The following is a 21,714-nucleotide window of genomic DNA, read 5'->3' as shown; positions in this document are numbered from 1 at the left end:
TGGTTACAAGGACAGAGGGCAGATACACAGGGACAGGACATGAGCGGGACTGAGATGAAGGGTGTGAAAGACACAAAGAATAAATAATAAGAAAGTTAAAAACAAAACAAAACTTCAAGTTTCTGGGCCTCTTTGATAGCTCAGTGGGAAAAGGTGCCTGCTGCACAGTCTGACAACCTGAGTTCAATCCCCAGGGTCCCCATGCGTTGTCCCCTGACTTCCACATATACTATGCTGTGTTTGTGTGTGCCATACAATCATAAAAAGAAAAAAAAGAGCTGAAACTGAGTTTTCAGTTGGCCATCTGATAAAACTACTGTGGAGTTTTATCTTCCAACATTTGATCTTTAGAAGTCCAGTCCTGTGGCATGTTCTATGGCTAGATAATAAAAGGCTCAAATTGCTTTAGTATATTCACTGTATTGCCCATAGCCTTGGACATCACAGTGATTTTTTAAAAAGGTATTTACACATTTTTAATTTTGTGTAGATGCAGGTGTGTGAATGCTATTGTCATCAGATTTGCATGTAAGTGTCTCTACTTGAGTTATCTGTCAGCCCAAAAGCATTAAAAAAAAAAAAAAAAAACTCTGTGTGTGTGTGTGTGTGTGTGTGTTGTGTGTGTGTGTTGTGTGTGTGTGTGTTATATGCGCATGTCTGTGTGGGTGTGCATGCTGGTAACTTGGAGCTTGTACAACTTGAGGCAGCTCATCATGTTGGAGGCTCTTTCAGGCGGCTCAAATGGCTTGAACCTCTCTCTTCTAGGCAGCTCAGCTGATCTCCACTCTTTCCTGTAACTTGGCTGGCCTGTTTTCTCTGGAGGAGCTGGCCTCATCTGAGCCTCTTGTAAGCAACTCAGCTTATTTCAACTCATAATTTCTTCAAGGTACTTAACTTGCTTGGTAAGTTATTTTTATAATGTACCTCTTGGGCCAGTGAGATGCCTCAGCATGTAAAACCACTTGCCATGCAAGCTTGATGACCTGAGCTGGATCCCTGGAACCCACAGTGGAAGAAAACTTATGGAGGTTTCTCTCTGCCCCCCCCCCCACACACACACCGGGGCTGAGATGGCCAGACAAATGCAGAGAGTGAAAGAGAACTTCTGAAAACATACCCTTTGGTACACTGACGTGTTGACATGCATACGGGAGTTACCTACACAGTAGGCAAACACTTCAAAAATTAATATGTTGGGTTCTGGAATAATTAGCAGCAAGCCACCATTTTTCTTGCCAAAAGTGAAACTATAATAAGTTGTCTGGATTGTAACAAAATAATTTTATCTGAATGTTTTCTCTCAGAAGGCTAAGAGGAAAGAAACACATGTAACCTGTAATGTTGGGGTATGGCTCTCCCTCCTCTAGACCCAAGCATGCTTATTTAAAAGGGTTCCCCTAAAATCTCTGTCACATAGCAGGTGAGTCACCTGCTATGGGACAGAAAGGAGAGCAAAACAAAGTAAAGGGACAGACTATTCCCAATGGGGACTATTGCTACTCATCTCATACGTTTTTCGTTTTGTTCTCTAAACCTTTTGCTAAGCTATAAATCTTACCTCAAGATCTATAAGTATACTGGGTAAGGTTACATGTCCGAACAACCTGTAACATGGGGGTTGATAGTTAAAAATCTATACTTAATAATCTGTTGTTTTTCTAGACAGGGTTTCTCTGTGTAGCTTTGGAGCCTGTCCTGGAACTTGATCTGTAGATCAGGCTGGCCTCGAACTCACAGAGATCCACCTGCCTCTGCCTCTCCAGCACTGGGATTAAAGGTGTGTGCCACCAACGCCCAACCATACTTAATAATCTTAAAGGAACTATGTGGTATGATGTCTTTTTGAATAAACCAACCAAGGAGGAAACAACTCCTAGATGTGGAGCGCAAACCACATGATTGCCCCACTCTTTTCTATCATGCTAGTGATGCCCTCTTATCAGCCTCAACCAGCTCTCTCTTCTCTTTCCAACCTCTCTGGTTTCCCTTCATCCCTCCTCAGCAATAGGCTGCCCACTGAGTCAGGCTGAGTATGTGGCATTAAAGCAGAGTACTCCACTATCGCCTATAAGGCCTGTGAATACCCCTTGGGTATCCAATATATTACCCAATTGTATAACCGCACCTTCCATGATGTTTATATGATTCTTCCCAACAGTCTCCTTCTGGAGGAGCACAGACGAGTCTGGGATCAGTCTAGGGCCCATGCAGATGAAATCAACCAAACTGATGACACCTACCCAGTTGGGGCTATGGCAGTCCCTGACCAGAAATCTGAATGGGAATACAATACCCCAGGGGATATCCTAGATAGGAATATTTTTAACTTGCCTCTTGGCTGGCCTCTGCAAGGCTTCCAGGAAAAGTATGAAAATCCATCTCAATTCCTAGACTGCCTTACAAAGGCCCTCTTACAATACACCAATCTGGATCCTGAGACTTCAAATGGAAAACAACTCCTCATGACTTACTTTTTTCCAAAAGTTATCCTGATAAAAGGGTCAAACTTAAACATCTAGAAACCCAACCTCCCCCCCACCATCATCCCAACTATGGGAGGGATGAAAACAAGAATAGCCCCAAAACAAGAATACCTGATGATGGCTCAGACAGTCAGAGAAAAAGCCCAGATTTCCATGTCCTTGTTTCAAATGCAGTCAGGAGGGTCACTGGGCCCCGACCTATCCAAACCCTTGTAAACCATCCAGACCATGTCCAAGGTGCCATCAAGGTGGACATTAGCATATTGATTGTCCCCTAGTGATACCAACCTGTCCCATTCCATTGCTGGCAAGGGGCCTTCTAGTCAAAGTGGGAGCCTCTATTTCTTTTGCTCCCTCAGCTGTTCCTTTCTTCTCCAAACCACACAATCTACCCTTACCCTGATACACTTCTACCCTTACCATCCCCTCAGATAAATCTTCAGGTATGGGACACCCAAAACCCCTCTATAGCCAAACATCACACCCTTCTTATCATTCAACCAGAAAACCCACCAAATATATAACCAAGGCTCAATACCCACTTTCTCTCCAAAGTCTCAGGGGAATTAAACCCCTCATCTGAAGTCCACCCACCTGTGACTCGGCGATGAGGGCTAGGGTCCCAGTGCTGTTCAGACCACGATGGAAAGCTCTCTGGCACTCAGGAGTCAAGGACCACCACAGGTCACAATAAGCCAAACAGCTTATAGCCCTGCTCCAGGGAAAGGCTTCCCTAGTGTTAACAGCTCTGCTCTGGTTGCTACAGTTCAGCTCCAGTCCCCGGGAGTGTAACTCCTCTTCACTAGGGGAATGGTTACTCTCCCAAAGTGTTACAGCCCTGCTCCAGGCTACTCTGGCTTCTGTGAAAAGTTGTTACTTCTCTCCTCAGCTCCATTCTGGCAAATGAAAGTCTCACCCAAACCTCATTCAAGAGACTTATTGGGAGGGAAGAATCCAGGAAAGTGGCTGCCTCCTGAGCAGGACAGCCAGAAGCTGAACAGGCACAGGGCTTCTTAGGGACGGAGTTTTTCCAGGGAGATTTCCAGGGTGGAGATTGGTCAGATTTCAATCCATGAGCTCAGACTGGCTAGATCTTGTGCTCAGGGATTGGTTGGTTTTCTGCTCAAGGTCGGGGCAAATTTGGCTCTGGTTTCAGGGCCAAAGTGTATTTCTTTCACTGATTCTTTTTAGCCCTTTGGCTCTAATTTTAGGGCCAGGGTGCATTTCTTTCCCTGGCTCTGATTCTAAAAACACAAAGTGTGTTTTTTTGGTACTAGTTTCAGAGTCAGGGTGCATTTCTTTGGTTCTGGTTGCAGAGCCAAAGTGTGTTTCTTTGGCTCTGCTCAGGGTGTGTTCCTTTGGCTGGCCCCTTTTCCCGACAGATGGACAATGAACTTGACATGCCCTTCAGCCCATAGCCCATCATGTTAACCTTCAGCTGCGCTGGCCTTGAACTCACACAGATGAATTTTACCTTTTTTACCCATTATTTTGTGAAAACATTTACAGAAAGAGATTGTTGACATATTAATTTTATTAAAGCATGATACATTCTATAGTTGTCTGTCAAATCTTCAATATTTGAATTTTTTTCAACTTTTCATTTCTCACAAAATGATGATTATTTTTGTCTACACACTGATTTTCCTGATTTTGTAAAACTTCTTCAGAGTACACTTTGAAGATGAGACTAAAGACTGACTTTTTTTTCTGGCTCTATTATTTTGTTGACAAAATGTTAAATGTTTTGAGAAGTCAGGAAATTATTTTGGTCCCTCTGACCAGATCCTAACTTAAATTCTTAAAAACACAAACCTCATTAATGTCATTATGGCTCAGTACAGAAACAGAATCCAGCCAAATGCAGGGCACTCTGTGACATATTTTATTTTCTTGCAAGAGGCTTGGATTTTAAGGGAGGAGGGAACATGTCAGTTATAGAAATAATGGGCATTGTGGCCATAGAACTGATGTCTCATCCCACGTTGTATTTTATCCCTGAGATCTTTTTGTTCTTCTTGGATGGAATTATGCAAACGCTTCTGTGCCATGCTCTTTGAAAATGAATTCCTAAGATCTAGCAGGTTGGTCTGAGGCTTGGACACACCAGCTCCAGAAATCCATCCCAAAATAGGTCTTGTTTCGTCATTGCTTTCCATGTCTATGTCCAAATATTCTGGTTTACTTAAAAAGCTGTCAAGATTCAAATCATCCATAACTGTTTTGCTTTGTAGAATATTAGACTTACTGAGTCGAGCAGGGCTCTGACACATAGTATAGGAGTCTCGGAAGGCAGACTTAAGTGGTTCATAGTCAATGCAATGGTTTGACTTAGAGTAGGATATGGGTAGGGGCTTCACACCCAGCTGTCTCCAGTACAAATCATCTGTCTTTTTAGTGTCTGTGATCTTTGAAAATGGTTTTAGGTCATAAAGATTTGTCAGATCTTTTGATGGATAACAAGATGGGAGTGTATAGGTAGACATCAAGCCTTGTTCTTCCTTAATCTTCTCTTCGATATCCTGGTTTTTATGGGTAATTCCAGGCAGGATGTTATCATTCATTGCCATCATTTCTGTAGAACTTGGTATGAATGTATGGAAAGCACACAAAACTCTAGGGGTACAATCTGGACAAGAAGGTGGTCCTTGCTGTACTGTAGCCTCCAGAGGCCGCTGGTTCTGAAGAAGTCGGGCAATTCGGCCTTCCAAAGGTCTGGAAGGTTTTAAGGAAGAATGGAATTTTTCTTGCTATACCAGTAGAATAAAGGGGAGAGAAATCAACTGATTAATAAACGTAGCATTATAATGATATGGCTACAAGTGGCAGGCCAATTTCAGACCCATTTTCACTATCAGTAAGTAGGAGAGTGGTGGAAGAGCACACACTAAGATTCCGTGGTATTTATTTAAAAACATTGAAATTTGGGCTCAAGTAAATACATTTTTTTTTACTGAATTTTGGTAAAATGGACAGTATATATGTTTTACTTGGCTATAGACAAGCTTTCCTGTGTGGGAATTCTCGGCTTTCAAAGTTTCAAAGATACAGAAGGACTCACTAGGTTAAAACTTATGAGATCAGGATTACATAAATATCCTGTGCAGTTGCTTAAATCATGTAGGAAGGCAAGGCAAGAGTTCTTAAGTCTGGGTTGAATCAGAACCACCTTCAGGCCGGGCAGTGGTGGCGCACACCTTTAATGCCCGCACTCGGGAGACAGAGGCAGGCGGATCTCCGTGAGTTTGAGACCAGCCTGGTCTACAAAGAGCTCGTTCCAGAATCACCTTCAGATCAGGCAGCAAGTGGAGCCCTGAGCTTTAGTTGTAAGACGAGGACTTGGAAGGCCTACAGTGGACTCTGGGATCCCTTTGTTTGGGCAGGATGCTTCTAAGGGTGGCAGCGTGCTACTTGCTTTGAGAAGCGGTGTCTGAGGTGTTGGGTCAATTATCTGTGTATGGTTTAAGGACTAAGCACAGGGCCTTGCACATGCCCAGCACAGGCTCTCTTACTGAGCTGTACCTGGGTTCAATCAGGCTTGGAAACTGCAAAAATAAGAAGCACATTCAGGATACTATTACTGGAGCTATGTGTGTGGGGGAGGAAGGAAGAAGTGACCTAAAGGGCATGGATGGTGACCTGTGTGTTCTATATTGTGGCAGAGGCTTGAATGAAAGCTGTATGCATTTGTTTTTAACAAATGTGCATTTATGATTTGTATAATTTTATTGAATATATACTTCACATTGAGTGAAAAGCAGAAAAACAGAATTTTAACTCTGGTAAATGGTATGCATGTCCAGTCTTTTTTTTTTTTCCGGAATTGTTCTCTCATGCCTTTAAGAGCTAGCCCTATTCTTAGGATAGCCCTCTTAAACGGAGAGGGAAATTGCTGTGTGTCCTGCCAGACCACCCTGTTGAGACTGAGCACAGGGAAGCAGAAAAAGGCACAGGACAAGCATGCCAAATCTTTGTTTGTTTGCTTGTTTTGTTTCTTTTTGTTTTTCAAGACAGGGTTTCTCTGTAGTTTTAGAGATTGTCCTGGAACTCTCTTTGAAGACCAGGCTGACCTCAAACTCACAGTGATCCACCTGCCTCTGCTGGGATTAAAGGCTTGTGCCACCACCTCCCGGCAAGCATGTCAAATCTTAATGGTTAAAGTATACTAAGATCTGCACTTTACTCTAAAATGTGTAAAAATAATGAAAAGATTGGTGGATGGTTAAAGGAATAGATTATGTGAAAGACTAAGTATAACGAAGTGTTGATGACAGAATATATCTGGTGAGTATATAGGTCTTAAGTGAAAATTATTTCGATATGTTTGAAAATTTTTTATGATAATATGTTAAGGCAAACACCAAAAAGCAGCAGGGAAAGGCAATATTGATGAGTGTGTGTGGGGGGATGGGGGCTAGGGATGTAGTTCAGTTGGTTAACTACTTGCTTAGACTCTTGGGTACAATCTGCCATACCTCATAAAACTGGGCATAGTGACAAAGGTCTGTAACCCAAGCATTAGGGAAATCGATATAGGGCTAGGGGTTTAAGGTCATCCTGGGCTATATAGGAAGTCTGAGGCCAGCCTGGGCTACATGACAGCCAATGTTTTTTAAAAAGTGGTGATAAAATAATAATAGTAGCCTGGATTTAAAGCATAAGGGATTTTGGATTATTCTAGTAGTTGGAGGAATTTCCATACTGGATCAATAATAGTTATAACCTTTAGCTAACCAAATTTTAATAAATATACTATGAGTCAAAGAAAGACCCCAGCTTTATGATAGGCTTACTACATCTGTCATTAAAGAAAAGGCTATCAGACTTTAATAGTATCTGCTCTGTGGGCAACAGCTTTTAGAACTCCTTTCATTTGATGTGTCACAGGCTGGCTTTGAACTGTATGTATATGCAGCTGAGCGTGACCTTCAACTCCTGAACCTATCACCTCCACTTTCCAGTTCTGGAGTTATAGGTATGTGCCACCATGCCTGGTTTATGAGGTACTCAGAAATCAAACCAGGATTTTGTGCATGCTAAAGTAGGACACTACTGACTGAACAACATATCTCTAGCCCCAGTACTTGCATTTCATTCTAAAAAAAGTTTCATAGGGATTTTTATCACCACTAAATATCCTTTCATGGAGTTGGTCAAACCTAAAGCATAATCCGACAGAGAGTGTCTATTGCAAGTGCAAAATCAAAACAATTAAAAGCCCTTTGGTGACTGATAAAATACAGTTTATTGACCCAATTCAGGTCATGCTTTTGCTAATATAAAATTAAAGTGCTCAGTATGATCTAAAAATAATCCATATTTTATATGCTTATAGTTTTTATATGTTTCCACAATTATCTTTGAAAATTATGTTTTCAAAATTTGTATTTATAGAGGATAAACCAGCACATGAATATTATATTCTTTATATAATTGATCTAACAGATTATTTTATCATAGGGCTTGATAATTTCTCTCAAGCCATTTATATAATCAATTCTCCATTGATATAGGCAAAAATTTATTGGCTTTTTATTGTAATTCAGCCAACTCTCAATTATTCTGACTACCAGGAAGAAGTCATTACTTTCTTCATAAGTAATGGAATGTGTAAGATACACAAATCTGCAAAGATCCAGAATTTATTAGGAATCATGACATTACTAGTTAAGCTTTACTTATCATAAGCAAATTCTTTTGTGAATTATTTTATCAATAGTAGCATGATAGAAAATATGTTTAAAATATAGTGCTGTGAATAAGTTTTGTTTTTCCAAATAGTGAAAAGGGTATCCAAATCAGTTCTAATAAATTCATAGTTATCTTTCAAAACCAATTAGATTTTCTTTTTGCTTGGGTGGTCACAAGCAAAACAAGCAAGACACAAAACACAGGAAAAGCAAGGAGACAAGAGCTGGATATTCTCCCCCAAATAATTGAGAGTTGACTGCAATTACTTACAGGCTGTGGGTCAAATCCTATCTGTCCAGTTAGATCTGCTACCTCCTTTTCATGGTAATCGTCCAGCTCAAGGGGGCTCATGGGCCCCAGACCTAAATGGAAACATTGTCTTATTATTTTGGCAGAGTCAATGAAGAATGGTTATTAAACTACTCTTTATGAAGGAAAATCTGTCCATTGTCTTTCTCATATACATTAGAACCAATAATGTATAAATCACCCCCACCTCCCTGCTACCCTCTTAAGAGAGAAACTGAGCTCTCCCACTAATTTGGATTAGTTTTTATTATGTGTAACAGGACAGAACACCAGAAGATGGAAACTTGTGATAGTGTTTGTTGAGTGTTCCTTTTTTTTGTTCTCACTACTTGTATTAGTGTGATCTCATACCTGTAAAATCATGTGTGTATGAAGTGATCCAGTGGGACCTCTCAAGATTTCTTTGTATATTGGCTTCCTTTGCACTGCCCACAGCATCCCATGGATTCAAAGATGAGTTAGGAGCAAAAGTTTTAGGAGGTTTGGGGTAGAATATTGGCTTGTTTTTCTCAACACATTTAGGAAACTGGAACATGAACATAAAAATTGCTGTTAGTAATTGTATCCACCTGAATAAGTGCTGGTTCACTGTCCCAGCAGGCAAATAGTTGAGGTCACTTTCCTTATTAATTACCATAGTCAAGCCAGGCATGGTGGCTGTAACTATAACCACATTTTATCAAGAAGACACTAACAGCTCTTCTGAAAGTCTCTGAGAACTTAGAATATTCTCCTTCTACTACAATTACATTAGACAGACAGAGGGTTCTGTGCACTGCTGTCTGACTTGACTCACAGTGGCTGCTTTGTCTTCTGTCCCTGAAAGGAAACTGCATGATGTTGGCTACAGCTTTCTGACCAAGGGTTAAGTCACCCAAATTCCAATAGAATGACCACTCTTTATATATAACTGTCATTTGATTTTCTAGTATCTAAAGAGGTGTGCATGTAAACATGACTCTGCATTTTAGTCAATGCCTGGATGAACATACTTGTGGCAGGAAAGAAGGATCTTCTAAAGCAAATGTTCCAGGAGCACATTGGCCAGTACAACAAGAAAGAAGGGGTAAATGCAAGTGACTACAGACTGCTGTTTTTTAAAAGGTTAGGACAGAATTGCTTGGAAGTTCACTGGAGGTTCTAATGAAAGAAGTGAAGCCAGGAGCAGGGTGCAGAGGTGGGAGACGAGATGGTCATGTTATGTCATGGCACAGCAGATCTATGGAGACAAGCACCTGAAGAAGCAGAGGCAGGGAGGAGGTGGGCCGTAGGGAACATGATGCCACTTGTTGCCTGCAAGCCAAGCCCATCTTCAGTATTTGCAGGTTTGGGGGTTTAAAGTCCAAATGGAAACCTACCATTTGTCTAAATAGTTCACCGGAAATCAACAAATAAACTACTATCTACTTTGACATGCCATTTTACCAACCTGGAAAGCCGTTCCGAATTTAAACTTGTTAGTCTATTACAAGTTTTGCACCAAGACATGGTGGCTCAGGAAGGGCCAGATGCTGCATGCAGCCTCAGGTCCTGTAGAGCTTTCCTCTACTGGCTCCATCCTCTCATCACTCCTCCCATGCCATCCATCCGACAGTCATTGTGGGCTACCCATTTAGTCTAGAGCTGATCACTCCCATGCCATCCAACAGTCATTGTGGGTTACCCATTTAGTCTAGAGCTGTATACAGGCTGGGGGTATATCAACCTTTAAAGACGGATACAAAGGAGAGTCCCTAGACTGGTGTGGACTGGGAAGCAAGAACACGTGTTGCAGATGGCTACAGTCTCTTTACTTATAAGGTCCCAGCACCACAGGGAGGGACACAGCAAGAGGAAAGAGCAAGGAATACTCACAAATGTCCCTCAGCCTGGGATGACAATGTTGCTAGGATTCTTGTATAATGCTGAAGCAACTTTCATGTAAAAGGTACTTGTGAGTCTGTCTCAAGAAATATTAAATAACTACCTTTATATACCATTAATCAATCTATGGCTTGCTTACTCAGGGGTAAAGAAAGCCCCTTTAAAAATATCTATTTGACACTGGTGGTGGTGGCACACACCTTTAATCACAGCATATGGGAGGCAGAGGCAGGCAGATCTCTCTCAGTTTGAGGCCAGCCTGGTCTACAAAGTAAGTTCTAGGACAGCCAGGACTGTTACACAGAGAAACCCTGTCTTGAAAAAGCAAAAAGAAAACTATTTGACATAATTATTAAATTTTATTTGTGTGTATGTATATATGTGTCCTTTTTTTGAGTTTATGTATACCACCCGCGTGAAGGATCCCGCAGGAACCAGAAGAGGGTGTTGGATCACCTGGAACTGGCATTACAGACAGTTGCAGATGCTGGGAAACAAAGCCCTCTGGGTTTCCTTATCCTTTTCATTATTTACAGAGCTAGCTTATTTGAAAACACGCAGACCTTCTTCAAATACTTCCCTTAGAGACTAAGCTAATGTACTTTATACTGGCTGAAATGTAGTCTAGGACACAAGAAATTAAGTAGGAAATGCAAGATTTAGTGTCATCTGAAGTGTCTTGGCAGGAGTTTAATAACCAGGAAACATTTGAGTCTGAGAGTGTTAAGGTGGTGCTATTCTGAGGGGCTAGTGAGAGAGAAGCAGTCTAGACAGGTGTTCCGTGGGGAAGGGTATGGCCAGTGTAGAGGTGTGCCTGACAAAGGCAAGCACAGGCAGGCAGGGCTCCCCACTGCTGGCACATTTCTTTCTAGGAAGACACTCCAGTTTACAAGAGGAATGTTAGGTTTTCAACAGAGCCCATGAAGCAAATGCAGCTTAGTAATTTGTGTGTGTGTGTGTGTGTGTGTGTGTGTGTGTGTGTGTGTGTGTGTGTGTGTGACCAGAGGATGACAGGTGTCCTACTTGTCACACTTGAGACAGGGTCTCTCACTGAGCCTGGAGCTAGAGCAGCATCTAGAGCCTCAGCAACCTTCCTGCATCTGTCCCATTCTCTGTACTGACACTGGCTTGCACATACCACATCTGGCCTTTTTTTGTTGTTTTGTTTTTCAAGTCAGTGTTTCTCAGTAGCTATGGAGCCAGTCTTGGAACTTGATCTGCAGACCAGGCTGGCCTCAAACTCAGAGTACATCCGGCTTTTTATGTTGAGTGCTGGGATATGAACTCGGGTCCTTACACTTGTGCAGCAAGTGCTCTTACCTGCTTAGCCATCTTCCTAGGACCATAGCTCAATAATTTTTAATAAACACTTAATAAGTCTGTACTTACTAAATATAGAATTATGTGCAAAGCTCTGAGGGCTCTTTACTGGGCACCAAAGCTCCATAAATCTCCACTAAAGTATTAGTAATCACATAGTGGTGATATAGTAAATTAAATTTTAAAACTTTTTCTTTTGGTTGTGTTTTAGTGTAGCATGATGAGGTTTACCCAGGTTTAGCAAGGGAGTAATAGAAGGCTTACTGTAGACACTACACCACCCCCTGGAAAGACTTTAGCATTTTCAGACACTTGTTCTTTATTGGAGACTGTTTCATTTAATTATACCATCACACTAGTAAATTATGATTGTGAACTTTGATTATTTACATATGGAATGGAAAAAGACACAAATGGGAACAAATAAAGTGACAGATTTTTCTGGCATCTGGTTAGGACAATGGAAGGAAGGACTTAGGGAGAGGGAGCACCCAAGGGTGTGGAAGAGCATCGCTGGTCGAGTGCAAATGTTGGCTATGCCAGTTTGTTTCACTTCCTGAATACCCTGGTGTCACTCAGACTGAGCAGGTGGGAGGTGGGTGGAAGGCAGCACGGAGAGGCATACCTGTGGGCATCCAGTTGTTTGATCCAATGACATTTATTTTACAGGTTTGCTTATGTGCTTGCCTATTTTTTTTAATGACCATTTAAGGATGAATCTAGATTCCAGGTGCTATGGTGGAGTGACAGCTGTCCCAGGAATGAGGCTACCAGAAGTAGGTGAACATTTTTAACTGGAAAAGGGAAGCCAGGTCACTCACCTCCTTCAAGTGAGCTCTCTTTCAAAGAGAAGCAAGGTTCTGTCCAGATACTTAGATTTAAGGAAAGCTGTTTTGCAATTAAAAAAAAAAAAAGGCTTGGAGAGACTTTGAAAATTGTTTAAATTAAGTTTAAAGTTGGGGAAGTATGTGCAACTTCCTTCTGGGAGCATATCTCATTTACTCATAAGATGATTACAAAGTTCATCTCATCCTAAAGACTTTTTACATCATAAACTTAACACTAAGTGCACTCTGTTCCTGAGAACTAAAAGGGCAGGGGGGTTTAGGCACCTCAGCAAATAGTGGCATACACAGCTCAGAATAATCAAATATTAAAACTTGCATATGTTTACCACCTGTAAAGGAAAAGGGGTGCATGCCTGGCTGTGTGAGGCTGGCAATAGCCAGAGAGATCTCAGAAGGAAGAGAGAAGTGGCAGGAGGCAACTTGGTGTGAGCACAAATACTCAGTAATGACTCGGTGGAAGACAGAGGCAGATCAGACACAGGGATGCTGTGGGGTCTGGGTGGGAATAAGGGCCTTGAGCTCTGCAACCCTGATAGTGTAAGTTTCAGTGTGCATCAGAGAGAATGAGGATGAGATGGCATTCAAAGTATTCTGTTAAAAACTAAGTCCAGGGGCCAGTGAGATGGCTCAGTGGGCAAAAGTGGTTGCCATGAAGCCTAACAACCCGAGTTTCATCTCAGAACCCTGACATCTAGAAGTTGTTCTCTGACCTCCACATACATACACACACACACACACACACACACACACACAGGCAGACACACACAGACACAGACAGAGACACACACACACATAGACACAGACAGACACACACACAGACACACACAGAGACACAGACACACAGACACAGACACAGACAGACACACACAGGCACACACACACAGGCACACACACACAGACACAGACAGACACACACAGGCACACACACACAGGCACACACACACAGACACACACACAGGCACACACACACAGACACACACACACAGGCACACACACACACACACACAGAGACACAGACACACACACACAGACACACACAGAGACACAGACACACACACACAGACACAGACAGACACACAGACAGACACACACAGAGACACACACACAGACACACACACACAGGCACACACACACAGACACACAGACACACACACACACACAGAGACACAGACACACACACACAGACACACACAGAGACACACACACACACACACACACAGACACAGACAGACACACAGACAGACACACACAGACACACAGACACACACACACACACACAGAGACAGACAGACACACACACACACACACAAACACAGACAGACACACAGACAGACACACACACACACACACAGACACACACAGACACACACAGACAGACACACACACACACAGACAGACACACACACAGACACACACGCACAGACACAGACAGACACACAGACACACACACATACTCTACTTTGCCAAAAGTAATTATATTTATTATAATCTTACTATGCACTGACATGGTGCTGGGGACTCCCATATGCATTTGCATATGGAACAAACTTTTCAAGTACATTTTATCATTGTCTGGCTTCATCCATTAGGACACTGAGACACTGAAGAGATAAATGTATCTGTTACCCAGGTCATGGAGCTGGTAGGCTTTAGAGCCAGAAACTGAGCTACTTTGAATATTTACCAATGTTAATCACATTTTCTTGATGGTTTACATAGGAACGCCAAATACGATTTCTGGAGTTTCCTCTCTGTGGTATGTAATATGGTAGAAGACACTTATCAAATTATTGCCATCATCTCCATGAACATGGTGCCAGCAATTATTCTACAGTATGAGTCACGAGTCCTTGAACAGGACTGTTGTGGCTCCAACCCTAGAGAATCATTTAGTGTTTCAAACGTGCAGCAGAGGGTGAGAGCCATGGCTCTAGTGACAGGAAGGGCTGGTACCATATAAACTCTTTCAATACAAATAAAATGCTGGGAGAAGAATGAAGACCTTTGATCCCTCCTAGTCAAGTGAGAGGAGGGAAATGAGAAAGGAGTAGTTCAGGTGATTACCACGAGTTCACAGAAGGTAAAAGACGAGCACTGGGGCGGAGGCTCTGTGGTTAAAATCACTGGCTGCTCTTGCAGAGGACCAGGGTTTCATTCCCAGCACCCGGATGGTGGCTCATAGCCATCTGTACTCTAGTTCCAAGGGATACAATGCAGTTTTCTGACCTCCATAGGCATCAGACATGCGCATGGCACACATGAATGCAAGCAAACACTCATACATGTAAAACCAAAAATAAACAAACAAAGATGAGCCAGGGTGTACCTAAAGGGACTCTGGCCAGCTTGAGTGTGGCAAGCACGACTCTGGCAGGCCCTGCCCTTCTGTCTGATTCCCTCTGCCTTGCTAAAAACCATTAGATTACATTCCTAGTGCTAGTCCCCAAGGTCTGTCCCCTTATTTTGGCCACTTCTTTCTCATGAGGCTGACTACTAAGTTCTAGCTTTTGAAGTATTGAAGTCCAGCAATCAAAAGCCCCCTTTGCTTCATCTAATAACATGCCCAATTAAAATTGAACACCCCATCCTAACATGGGGTTCTCTCTTTACCTTTACGAACTGACATTTTCCAATTTGTCCCTTGCCCTTGTCTCCTTCCCCTTCTCCCTTGTCCCCTAACTCCTTTACCACTGCATCCCAGCCCATTCTAAGACAGACCTTCTTCTCCTCCTAAAAATCACACCTGCAAGGTCATTTGCTGTTGTTTTTCTGCCTGAGTCAGAAAGCAGCCACTTTAACTTTTCTTCCCAGTTTGATAAAGGATTTCTCTGTGAAAACAGGTGTTTGGGCATGGTTTGTGCCTAACCTGGGTTGAGGAGAAAGCCCCTGCTATGGTGTGTGTGTGGGGGACCTCCTGCAGTACCCCTTATCTAACTCAGTGTCAGTTTTATTTTTATTTTTGTTGGCACAAAACTTGATTAAAGTTAGGAATGAGCCTGAAGAATGACCAAAAAGTTGAAAATTAAGATTAGTTAGAACAGATCACAAAAGTGAGATTAAACATTAGAGACATGAAAAATAATAAAGGCAGTGGGAAATCTATGTATGAAGCATTGTGTGTGAGGGATGGAGTTCAGTCGCTAGTGTGATTGTCTGGTATGAACAGTGCCCTGGGTTTCATTCCCAGCACTGCATAAAACCACTGTGGTGTCACATACCTGCAATCCTAGCAACTGGGAAGGAGGCAGGATGATCATGAGTTCATTCTTGACAATGTGCCAAGTACAATACTGGTCTGGGCTCTGGGAGATCCAGTTACAAACAGACAAACAACTCCTTCCCCCATACCGACATACATACATAAACACTGTGGAAGCTATAAGTATAGAATACTCTCTTCTCAAAGAAGTTGTAATTTAGTTGGTGGGCTATAAAATCAGAGTGGAAAGCTAGTGACTATCGAGTGTGGTAGGTGTCAGCAGGGAAGAAAATTCCTGCTGGGCCAACAATGTCTTATCTAGTATTTTCTCGTTTTTATATTATTCCCCAAACTTTCCACCTTTGTAGGCCAGCTTTACTGAAATCATATAGATAATTAACCCAAGCTTAAAAAGAAACAGCATATCTCCCTTATCACGGTGATAGCAGATGCAAACAACGGACAGCTACCAACTAGAACGGTCTCCTGACTTGGATCCCAGGTATGTTTCAATAGAAACAAATTGTTTAGCCGAGGTCTGGGAAATGAGCAAATTTTAGACAGGTAGAAAGGCCCTGGAAGAGAGCATTGCATGGCTTGAGTCCACTCAGGAAACAGCAGAGAAGGGAAGAAGTAAGGTTGCTCCCAGAAGGCATTCCTAACACTACATTGCTGGGCTTTATTTCCATGTGGACAGAGAGGAACCCAAAGAGGAGTGACATGAAGAAAGGACATGTAGAGACTTGGACTATTAGAGCATGAAATAATGGGGTGGTTGCAAGAATAACCTCTGTTATTTCTGTTTATCTGAAAGAATCAGATCCTGTGATATTTTTTATTTATTTGCAAGACATTAAAAATAGGCTTAATTTTTAAATAAATAATTTTAAAAGATAGGAAAAAATTAGAGACCCATGTAAAATGATTGTGTAAAGGGTTCTTTTAGACATACTTCAGAATGCAACAGGAATTGTCTACTGACAGCTGTGTGTCCCTACTGTGACCACATGTGGCCTGCCACTGTGGTTTTCCAGGTAAAACTCAGATGTTTCCAGCCTTCCATTATTAATTGCTCTCCTAGCCAACAAATTCTTGGGTGCAAAGAGCTACTATATGAAAGGACCTGACACTGCCTCTTAGAAACCACTTGGATGATAAATGGTAACTATTATTATTTTCAAATGCCTAGCTGTGTTCTCTCAGGATTGAAAATTTCCCTTTTATCTAAGTGGAGTTCTGGTACAGAGGTGAAGAGCAGAGACAAGCCTCACAAACCTGAACTCTAACCATTGCATAGTCATAAACTTTGAGTCTCAATGTCCCCATCTATAAAATGGGCTTGGTGGTAGTAATCTTAGAAAATTACTTTAAAAATTAAATGATGTATCTCAAAGTGGTTTGTGTGAAGCAATTTAACATGTTTTCTTTTAGACTGATACAAATTTACAACTGGAATGAAAATGGCTTATGAACTTTTTCTAAAAAATAAATCTCCCATTTCTTCTATGCATAGGTGGAATAACTTTAATTACTTAACATATTATGAATCACAAGAATAGAGTTATCAAATACAAAGTATGTGAAATGCAGTCCTTCCTCAGTGTGCCATGAAGGACACACACACAACTGTTTTTGCCTTTGTTTTATAACTCTGGAAATGTCCCAGAACTATCCCAAGTATATAAAATCAGCTAATAAAATAAAATCAAACTATATGAAATCAGCTAATAAAATAAAAAGTGTAAAAGTTAAAATTGCACACTTTTCATCTAAGTTTAAGCACATATATGTTTGACACTATGACAGTATGTGTATTACGTGTATGGCAGTGGCACGTGTATGTGAAGGGGCGTATGCATGCCTTCCCATGGAGGCCAGAGGCTAACACTGGGTGGCTTCCTCCATCATTATCCATGTTAGAATTGTATGACAGGGTCTCCCACTAAATTTGGAGCTTACTGACTCAGCGAGGCTGGCCGGCCAGGTTCACCTTGCATCCCAGCTTTGTGTGTAGGCACTGGAGATTTGAACTCAGGTTTCATATGCTTGCATAGCGAATTCTTTATGCACAGAGCCATCTCCCCAGCCCCCACCTTGTGTATTTTATACATGTAGAAGGTAAAAGGATATTAATTTTGAAAGATACTTACATCATAATATACACCCTGACCTGGCCAAGTCAATGCTTTTTTCTTTGAATCCGTGGGGTAATCAAGCAGTTCATATCTGTAAGGGTTACCTGAAAATTGAAGCAAGAATAGTTATTCTGAAGAGATCAGAGCAATCCAGACCTATGGGTGCAACAAGAAACAAGGCCAGGTAGAGATGTTCTGTTTCTATCACAGAGACTGACTTAACTGTGTGTAGTGTGCTCTCAGCTGCCTGCAGGTAAGCTGGGTACCTTTCTAATACAGTGGCAAAAGGTCACAATACTCTGCTCTCCTTGCCTTCTCTGATTTTACTACTGAATTCATGCCAATGATGAAAAGTCATACAGTATTGCTTTCAAGTCACATTTTTACCTCTTGTCTTCAGAACTGTTGTGTCATAGGTCTTGGTTGGCATCGTAGGAGGAAAAGGCTGCTGCGTGCGGGCTTTAACACCTGTGTAGAGGTCCTTAGGTGATGTGAAGGTCGGAAACATAGCGCCACGGCTTGTATGTGTATGGTAGGGATGTTCAATTGGATATGATGAGCAGATTTCTCTAAGATGTTTTGAGTAAATAAAAACAGAAATAAGTACAATAAAAAACCCATCAAATATTTACAGGGATCCTTTGCTGCTGCAGATGCTGTTCTGTTCGCTGTGAAGATGATCCAAACCCTTCCTATACTCACGCAGCTAGCACTTTGTAAACTTACTATAGACAATGAAATCTTGATTTCGCTAGATAAATCAAAAACTAATTTAATTAAAAATAATTGTATCTAATTACTAGTAAGTATTTTTCCTAAATGGCTAGTATAAAGGAGATAATGTATTAATTTTATAGTTTGTAGGACATATATGAAGAAATTTTTGTTGTTTTTAACTTCCACTTCATATCTTAAGACAATCCATATATTTTATTTTACAGAAATCTTTTGAGCACCTGACCCAGTTAATGCAACATCTAAGACTGGACTTCCAACCCAGGCTACTTGTTTTTTGCACAATCAACAATAACAACAACAACAACAACAACCACACACACACACACACACACAGTCTAGAAATTAAACAAAATTGCTAGCATATTGAAGGAAAAGGTTAAAAAGGTTAAATAAAAATTTGTTATTGCTTGGAAAGAAAGTGTAAGCTGTGTGAACAAGAAGAAATTTGAGATTGAGAAGGCCATAGAATAGAGAATGGTGTTTATAATTGGAATTCAGGAAATAAGACCGGTGTTAGAGTTTTAACTGTGTTTCCCTTCAAAGTCTGTGGGTTAAAATCCTAACCACAAAGGCCTTATATTGTAAACTAATTGGGAAAGAGGATCATTGTACATATAATTAGACAAAGGGGGTCATACTAAAGTGGGGGGGGGCTAATTTGAAGGCTATGCGCTTGAAGAAAGTGAAACTTGTACAGGGGAGGACACCCTGAGAATGCCGTGTGAGGACAGAGCTGAGAGGACACATCTAGGTGCTAAAGGCAGCAAGTAGACCCAGGCTAGCCTAGAGCAGACTCCCTTCACAGCTCCTACACCACAATGCTGGCCCTCTCGCCTGACACTTAGACGCTCACACTCAAGAAAGATCAACCCAGGAAATGTAACCCCAAACATGAATTCTTCACAGGTTGTTTTTTAATACCAACCCCAACCTTACCCTGGATTCTGACAGTTTTTTGAGTAGCTCTTGCTTTCACTGAAACACAATTTTGAAACATTAGCTTAACATTGGTGCAAGAGAACTTCAGTGGTCCAAGAGCACCTACTGCTCAGATCTGGTTTCTTATGGCAGTTCCTAACAGAAGGAACTTGTCTTGCTTGAGGTTCTGGCTGATTCTAGGAGTAGACAGGGAATAAGTAAGATGACCCAGAAATATCTTATGGTGCCAGAAAGAAAGTGAATAAAAAGGGTAAAAAAAAAAAAAAACACAAAAAAACCCCTCTCTATAGCCCCACTATAGTGTGGTAAATGCTAAAGGAATTCAGGAACAGCTTCAAAGAGTGGCTTATGGCCATGCAAGACACCAAAGGAAGTGGCCCTGGATTAGTTCATGAGTTCCTAAGCTGAAACAAACATTCACAAGGGTGAAATAAGTGATAAAGGAAACTCACCAAAACAAAGCCACCATTCAAAAGAGTATGTAAAATTCTCATGCAGAATACCAGAAAAAAAAATTTATACAGAGACTAAGGTAGCCCAGGCTGGCCTCAAACTCATTATGTAGCCAAGAAAGACCTTTTAAGCTCATGATCTTCCTGTCATGCCTCTGCTTAGAGGCGTGTGCTGGGACTCAAACCCAGCAGGGCCTTGGAGCCCACTAGGCAAGTGTTCTACCATCTGAGCTCCACCCAGCCCTAAGTAATTTGTTAACGTGCTTTGCTCTTAGGTGGTAGTGCAGAACTCCAGATGCCTTCTGCACACATTGGCTTTCCTGTTAAGAGCACAATGTGGAAGGAGGGACAAAAAGAGTAATTGCAAGGGGGGGGGGCAACGGTCAAGGGCCACATCAGCAGTCACTCAGTTAGGGTGGGATAGCATGCAAACAGTACTTATCTCTGTGCTCTTCCTCCCCAAAACACACCGCTCCAGTCTTACTATAAAAAAGTAAGACCAGACAAATTCCATTTGGGGCCATTCTACAAATATTCTATAACCCTCAAAACCTAGGAATATCAAAACAAGTAAAATCTAAGGATTTACTTGTGCCAGCTGAGAGGCACCTGAAGAGACCTGCCACTAAATGCAGTGTGGTGTTCCAGGTGCAGTCCTGGGACAGAAAAAGGACAGCATGCAAAAGGATCAGATCTGAAGTGTGGATTCATTAACTATAGTGCATCATTCTTGGTTCATTTGCTATGAAAAGCATGCTGCATGAACGTTAAGAGCTCACAGTAGGGACAGTAGGGGTACATAAGGAAATCTCTGTTTTAACTGCTAATACATAGATAAACCTAAAACTATAGGAAAATAAAGTTGCATTTAAAAAGACTGACTGGATATAAGTGAAGACAAATAAAAATATCAGTGTCTTGGAGTTGCACCAGACTGTTCTCCAACAGGTAAAACGCAGTTTTTAAGAACAATTTCATCTGTGCTCATACCCATGTAAGTAATAAGCAATGCCATCATTTTTTTATTGTAATGGGGAGGAAAATATAAACTATATACTTACCCTACTGTTGAATTAGGTGGTTTGGGCAACCTAGAATAAAAACAGGACTAATTTAAGTTGGGGCTTTTAAAGGATGGACTCCTATCAGAAAATTAAGAATATAAGATATATATATCCTGTGTTTAATCCACTGTCACATGTAGGCAAATTTTTATTGCCTATGATGATAAGACACAGACACAGTATTTTCATATCTCAGTTGTCTATTGATCGAGTTTTCCATTGGTTCTAACTTAGTCCTGGTCAACAAACCTTTTGCATTTTTTATTTGCAGGGAAGGTTCAGGGGCTGAGGGCTTTACCTCCTCTGTCATAGTCAGGCATAGCCAAGAGAGTTCTGAGAGCCTGAAATCTCATGTGAGGCAATTATGTGTCCTAAAGTGACCTGTGTGGCCTGGCTGGGGAGGATATATAAGTACTGGGTGTGCTTTGTCCCTTTGCCCACAGCTGCTGATCTCTCATGGCTGTAAATATTGTGCAATCACCAGAGAGTAGAGGGCAAAACCAGGCAACTTCCCAAAGGCATGGATTTTCTGAACCAGTTCATTCTGTTGTGCTGAATTTACAAACTACCCTGAACCCACAGGCTGAGAGACAATCCAGGAGTCTTGGAAACAAGCCCCCTGCAGAGGGATTGTTATCCATTGACATCTGATATCAGTAATTATTTTCAGCCT

General features: G+C 41.6%; 1 protein-coding gene and 1 non-coding gene across 2 annotated transcripts in view; both read right to left on the bottom strand.

Annotated features, from left to right (window-relative positions):
- Window positions 1-3,999: 3,999 nt before the first annotated feature.
- The window catches only part of CUNH7orf31 (chromosome unknown C7orf31 homolog), a 32,489-nt gene continuing 14,774 nt past the window's right edge, over window positions 4,000-21,714 (bottom strand). Inside the window, exons 5-10 of the mRNA XM_027429611.2 lie at window positions 21,039-21,068; window positions 18,236-18,417; window positions 17,864-17,952; window positions 8,835-9,009; window positions 8,445-8,536; window positions 4,000-5,233 (exon numbers count right to left, since the gene is read on the bottom strand). Of these exons, the coding sequence (XP_027285412.1) occupies window positions 4,415-5,233; window positions 8,445-8,536; window positions 8,835-9,009; window positions 17,864-17,952; window positions 18,236-18,417; window positions 21,039-21,068 (1,387 nt within the window). The 3' untranslated portion in view covers window positions 4,000-4,414. The remainder of the gene's footprint in view (window positions 5,234-8,444; window positions 8,537-8,834; window positions 9,010-17,863; window positions 17,953-18,235; window positions 18,418-21,038; window positions 21,069-21,714) is intronic.
- On the bottom strand, window positions 6,306-6,441 carry LOC113835801. Its single transcript, XR_003487739.1, has one exon.

The sequence above is a fragment of the Cricetulus griseus genome, chromosome 8 (assembly GCF_003668045.3).
Source record: "Cricetulus griseus strain 17A/GY chromosome 8, alternate assembly CriGri-PICRH-1.0, whole genome shotgun sequence".
NCBI lineage: Eukaryota > Metazoa > Chordata > Mammalia > Rodentia > Cricetidae > Cricetulus > Cricetulus griseus.
Note: the sequence above shows the minus strand (reverse complement) of the source record. Positions and strands in the feature narration are given on the sequence as shown.